General features: G+C 42.2%; 1 protein-coding gene across 3 annotated transcripts in view; it reads right to left on the bottom strand.

The window, feature by feature from the left end:
- LOC109484521 (neutrophil cytosol factor 2-like) overlaps positions 1-5,778 on the bottom strand; it is a 10,322-nt gene extending 4,544 nt beyond the window's left edge. For all 3 annotated transcript variants that reach the window (XM_019787832.1, XM_019787833.1, XM_019787834.1), the window contains exons 1-9: positions 5,351-5,778; positions 4,390-4,472; positions 3,391-3,499; positions 2,819-2,953; positions 2,224-2,331; positions 1,848-1,907; positions 1,662-1,699; positions 1,206-1,341; positions 656-712 (exon numbers count right to left, since the gene is read on the bottom strand). In XM_019787832.1, the coding sequence (XP_019643391.1) occupies positions 656-712; positions 1,206-1,341; positions 1,662-1,699; positions 1,848-1,907; positions 2,224-2,331; positions 2,819-2,953; positions 3,391-3,499; positions 4,390-4,472; positions 5,351-5,527 (903 nt within the window). In that variant the 5' untranslated portion in view covers positions 5,528-5,778. The remainder of the gene's footprint in view (positions 1-655; positions 713-1,205; positions 1,342-1,661; positions 1,700-1,847; positions 1,908-2,223; positions 2,332-2,818; positions 2,954-3,390; positions 3,500-4,389; positions 4,473-5,350) is intronic.
- Between the last annotated feature and the right edge of the window lie 462 nt (positions 5,779-6,240).

Genomic DNA, 6,240 nt, shown 5'->3' with positions numbered 1-6,240 from the left:
AGGGGAGTTGGTCCGCTCCAATCTACTTTCTAGCGGATGAACTCCCCTGGCATGCTATCTCTCTATTTGGCCAATTTCTACTCTTTCCAGCTGCATCCCGAAGCCTGGTAAAGGCTAGCTTCAGCTAGCCTGGTATCCAGCCTTGTTAGCTTTAGTCCGCTACCCAAGATCCGCTCCCCGCCTTGTTGGCGGGGATTACCGCCTTGTTGGCGGGGAGCGGATCTTGGGTAGCGGACTAAAGCTAACAAGGCTGGATACCAGGCTAAGCTTCAGCTGTCAATGGTCTAGGATTACAAAGTATCACAGCAAAAAAAAATGTTTACAGTAACTCTACTGTTACAGTTACTGTAACAGTTGTGATAAAGAGGAAAACACAGAATATTTCATTCAATATGTAGTATTTTAGACCTGCCTTTCTACCAGACCAGTGGAACAGATCACCAAGTCTTTCCAGAAACTTTCAGAGCAGAAGAATGACAGGAAAAGGCCAGAAAGAAAAGAGAAAAGAAAGGACAGGGAGAAGACATTTTAGACAGAAGAAAAGGAACTTGAGAAAGTTCACAACAGCCAGAGGTCATCATCATTCTAATCATAAGTTACTAAACATTTTGCCAAAAACAGTAACAGTAACATGTTGAACAGAAACATGTCCTACCCCCTTTCCTCTCTTGTCCTCCACCTCCTCCAGACACACAGCTGGCACCAGTCCGATCTGTGGGAAACAAACACTTATTAAACATACATCTCAAACAAAAGCAAATCACCTACACACTGCTGAAGTCTCCACCATTGGCTAGAACAGAATTGCAGCTTGGTTTTCAATATACAAGCTGGTGTGTTACACAGAAGGGCAGTTATACCAGCTATACTGATACAGAATCTGATACAGTATATGCTAATATTTCTGATTTTGCTCACTCTTTTCTGCAAAACCAAATTATTTCCTTGGATTGCAGACATTTTTCTTCATCATTCTCACCATGTTCACCTTCCCAAGCATTCAATTGTCTGATTCGACATTTCCTGGTAAAATTCCTGACATTATTTCCAGGAAAAGAACTTTACATATTAATCCACAGCTCCATATTCCTTGCATATTAATATTAAGACTTAGCATCTCTACACAATACACTTGAAGCACTGGCTCAAACAATCCGGTCTTTTACAGTCTGTGTTTAACTTAGAAAGAAAGAAAGAAAAAACACCTTGTTGTTGAATGACACGCTGCACCAGCCCTCCTCCTGTGCAGCTACAAACACCATGTTCCCCACCCTGACCTCCAGCTCCTCCGCTGAGTTAGGGGCGTGGTCACGCACAACTCTGTGGGGGGTCCCCTCCGGTCTGGGGACAGAAATTTCAGACAAAAATTTTAGCCAAGTTTGCTTTCATAATCTCCAAGCAGATTCTTTCGGTGGTAAAACAGTATCCATTAGCCAGAGAAGGTCGCCGGCCACCAACAGGTAGGGGGTTGGTGGGGGTACCGACCAAAAATATGGGCCATATATAAAAAGCTAACGATCATTCCCCCACAACCTCTGCTTGGAGAGTATGCTTTCAGCCACCACAATGCAACTACACTTTTGGTCTTGGCTTCTTGGCAAAGTAAAAAAATGCATCAAGAAGACTTTTCGAAATATGAGTTTTGAAAAAAAAATTCTCACCTTAGAGCAGCATCCAATGATTTTGCCTGGGATTCTTTCTAAAGGAAATACAAAAGGGAAAAACATAAATTCCAGCATCAAAGCTCAGCAAATAAAAGGATCTAACACATTTATCAAGAAGAGCAAGGGTGACCCAACATGTTTGGCTGAAAAAGGGAGCCATAGCAACACATTAAAGTTACTTACCGGCCTCCTGAGAGGTTCAAACCCAGAGAAGTCATCTCTGTCAGTAATAGATGAAACCACCTGTAAAGAGAACACGTTGTTGTAAAGAAAGAAAATCATACAATTGTGAAAAAATTGTTTTGTTTAATGTGTGGACTGTCCAACACTGACCCACTGGACAGGGTCACATGGAGTCATGGAGTCCAGTCTAATCTAGCTGACTGCTGAGACATGGAAGCAGGCAGTAGAATAATCAAAGCCCGGATATGTATGTTTGTATGTATGTATGTTTGGTGAACGGCATATCACTGATACAGACATTTGACTAAAAGATAGCCTCAACTTCCTATCTGTAACTATAATATAAGCAGATGTTAAACATTTCCAGCCTGCTGACCTTGGCCTTGCCCAGATAGTCCTTCTTCTCCAGGTTCTGTATGATGGAGGTGGCAGGCCTGAACAGCACGTTGGACGGCATCTCTATGGGCTGGAACGTCTGGTGGCGCTACAGAAAAAAGTGGAAAGAAAACATTATGAACCATTAAAAAAACAAGTTCGTAAAATGCCCACCTGTTTGACAAATGCTATGAAATTACAGCATGATTATAAAGTTTGCAAAAGCCGGCCATTCACATGACTGTACATGTATTTCTGCTACATGCATGTTGAATTAAGTCTTGAAGTTATCCAGAATTGTTGGCTTCCTATCTGTCTGTCTCAAATACATTTTGTAGATGAACCATAGTCTCTTATTCTTATACGTTACTGTGTACTACTAGATATTTCATATATTTGGTGGTTAAGGCTTTATTTAAATGTACAGACATGCTACCCTTTACCAGGTATCAGATGCAAATTTCTACTCTTTTCATCTCTCACTTCTAAAGCCTGGTCAGAGGTTACAGACATGCGTCCCTGAACATGATGGTATGGTAAACAAAACTTGTTTGTGTTTGTTTTTTTCTGCTAGTAGTAGTAGCTATTTTCCTTACATCCAGACACTCAAGAGCCTTGTCGATCACGTTGTGTCGAGGTTCAATCTTGACCTTCTGTGCTTCTAACAACATCTCCTTACACTGGGCCGTCTGTCCCAGCTTAAAGTGCACCAGGGCTGTGTTGTACAGGACCTGGAAGGGACAGCAGGGAATGTGAAAGTGATCTCGATTTAGTTTTAGCTCACTGACGATCTATACTTCTTCCACTGGTTGTGACAGAGAAGACATATGCCATGTACATTATTTAAATACACCTAGTTCATTGTCATGGGAAAATTCCTCTAGCTCTTTTCTACCAGCACAATGAACTGTGGATCATGCTTTGTGTTCAAGTTATGTAAACAAAAGAGGTGGGGGCTCAACCACTGACTTACACGGAGGAATTGCGTAGGTGTAGGTTGCATTTTAAAAACATGAGGTAACCAAAAAAAGTTCAGAATAGGGATTTGGCAGTCAATGAGCACTTCTATCTAAACCTGTTGATCTACCCCATGGCTAAATGTATCAAGTAGTCACATATTAACTTCTTAAATTTGTACTGATGAAGATGAGGACAATTTTTGTCCCACCTCGCAGGCGCAGAGTTTATAGCGCAGTCCCAGCTGTTTGTAGTCGATGAGCGCGTTCCTCCGCAGACGCTGGTACGACTCCTGAAAATCCCGCAGACCTTCCTGGTCCCTACAAAAGTAAAGGAGCAACTGTTACATTCATGAACAGTTTCATCAGGTTGGTAAGTGCCACACTGAGTAACCAGGTCTTGGTTGTGAAAAAAAGAGTATCTTTACTCAGCAACAGTAACTTATAGTTTGATCCTTGCTGTCTACACCACACAAATTTAATTTTTTTCTTCTCAGATTTTTTAAATAAAAAAAAGAGCACAGTGTTACTAGTAGGTGAAGGCCTCTGAGTCTGAGACAAAAACAGAACATGTGAAATGTTTATTTCTGTGTTCATTTTCCAATTTCTAATAAAATGTCTTTATTTTGCATTTACTATGTTTTCTTTTGCATTTCTATGTTTTTCTTTTGCATTTCTATGTTTTTCTTTTGCATTTCTATGTTTTTATTAATGCATTTCTACCCTTTGATTACAGTGGACACATTTTGCTTTAATACCTCTCAGGGCCTTCACCTCTGACGCTGGGCACGCGCACTGTCATTTGTGAGTCACGTCATCATTATTCTGTATAACCTCCACCAGACTTCTTTGCAGGCTGAATGAATAGCAGAAATCGGCCTGAAAGAATTAGCTGGCCAGGGGAGTTAGCCAGCCATAGAGGGTCCAGTTTGCCTGCTTTGGTGGAGACTAACATTTGTAGGAGGGCCTGCATGCCCTTTTTCGTAAGGCATAATCAGGCCTTTTTAGACTTCATAATTCGTAGGCAGCCTCCGCAAAAATCAACGCAATTCGTAATAGGACATTAGCTGCAAATCGTAAAGTCGTAATCAGCTCTGAGACTTCATTTGTAATCGGTGGCGAAAATTTTGCGTAATTCGTAATCATTACCCCCCATGCAGGCCCTCTTGTACTTTGTAGGTGTGGCCTTAAGGTTAAGTTACTTAACTCACCTGCCACACTTGAAGTTAGCCAGGCCTCGCTGGAAATACGCCACAGACAGGTGTTCATCTTTCTCCAGAGTCGAACTGAAAGACTGTCAGAGGAAAACAGAGATTATCTATTAATATTTACCACCTTTGTGGAAAGATTGCCACAACAGGTGCCTATCAAATTTTCAAGATGTCAAACAGAGAGGATGTTAAAGGTACTCATTTTCAACGGAATCAAGTTCAACTTCAAGGAAATACATGTAGGTGTAAACAAGGAGGTTATACTAGTAACTTAATATATAACCTCCTTGTTGTATAACTAAGGTAATTTCCCAAGGTCAAACTGAACACTTGGGCCTTCCATGGAATCGTGCTTTCAGATTCTGAGTCAACATGAAATTTGTCACTTTTATGACCATTTGTTTTTGCCACCTGTGATTGAAAAGTCATGATTGACTTCACACTCTATAACATGCTAGTTAAGTACCTTGAATGTACATATCAAGTAAGAATTATCTTCTCCCAGTTGCCTAAACAATAAATAGTCAAAAGACCCACCCAGAAAAAGAGACATATGCATGCATTGTTGCTATTCTTGGAATGACTGATCTAGTACTACCTACCTTTGTAATCCTTTGTGGTAATATACGTTGTGTCAACAACGTGAAATGGATTTAGTGCTCGTTTGAATAGTTGAATAAGAGAAACATCTTTTACTAGAAAAATTGTGACATGGATTTCTTCACTATAAAATCTAGGAACCGTGTTACTTTCCCTGAGTTTGCCTACTCTCCAAGCAGAGGTTGTGGGGAATCAGATCGTTACTTTTTTATATATTGGTCCTTTTTTTTTTTTTTTTTGTCCTGACCGGTCGGTGGCTGCCGACCTTCTCTGGCTAATGGATACTGGCCAATTTGATACTGTCTTTTTGCCACCGAAAGGGATCAGCTTGGAGATTAAAGTTTGCCCCCCTCCCCCTTACCTTAGCGGCTGGCTGGACCTGCCCCAGCGCCATCTGCACGGTGCCGATGTTGAAGAGAATTTTCGCCGACGGGTCCTGGATTCCCGTGAACTTCTCCAAGGCCGTGCGGAACTCCCCGCGATCGCACGCCGCCACGCCTTCATCCCACAGCCGCAAGTTTTCCTTCAGAGTCGCCATGATTTCTCAAAACTCAGGATCGAGAAACTTAGAGGGGCGAGCAAGGGAAGGGCAGATGCGCTCAAGCGAAAAACGCAGCAGTCTGTGGGCGTTTTTAGGCGAAGCTGCCACGCCAACTATAATGTTTGATTTCTAGAAAGAGCGGAAATTGGTCTCACGCCGTCATGGTTCATGAATAGGAATCGTGACTGGTGGTATCATGGACGTGTTGTGGTTGACGTCAGGCGCCTTCCGGGATCCTAGGCTGGGTTTCGGGGAAGCCGGAAGTCAGTCGATTGCCTGCAGAGACACGCTTGTCCGCATGTCGGCGCTGCTGTATAGGCCTCGACCGACCAGCTGCAGTACTGTTATCAATCGCTATCACAGGTCGTGCGCTGTTAGTCTTGTGGTTACCACAAATTACTAGCATTACAACGTTACATGTAACGTAGCCTCTACCAGGCTTGGGGAGGCGGCTGGAAAGAGTAGAAATCGGCCAAATAGAGAGATAAGCATGCCAAGGGAGTTTGTCCGTTGAGAGAACATTTCGTGTGGCGAAATGTTCATTTCTTTTTTCTTTTCTTTCCAGCCGCCTCCCCAAGCCTGGTAGAGGCTAGCCACCTTGCTCTATGACATTAGATATATGAATATATTTTATTTCGACAGAGAAATGAATGAACAGTTTTCACACACACAAAAAAACTTTTATTTGCACTTGAAGTCATCTCATGCAT

The sequence above is a fragment of the Branchiostoma belcheri genome, unplaced genomic scaffold (genome assembly GCF_001625305.1).
Source record: "Branchiostoma belcheri isolate BF01 breed outbred unplaced genomic scaffold, Haploidv18h27 scaffold7, whole genome shotgun sequence".
In the NCBI taxonomy this organism is placed as follows: Eukaryota; Metazoa; Chordata; class Leptocardii; order Amphioxiformes; family Branchiostomatidae; genus Branchiostoma; species Branchiostoma belcheri.
Note: the sequence above shows the minus strand (reverse complement) of the source record. Positions and strands in the feature narration are given on the sequence as shown.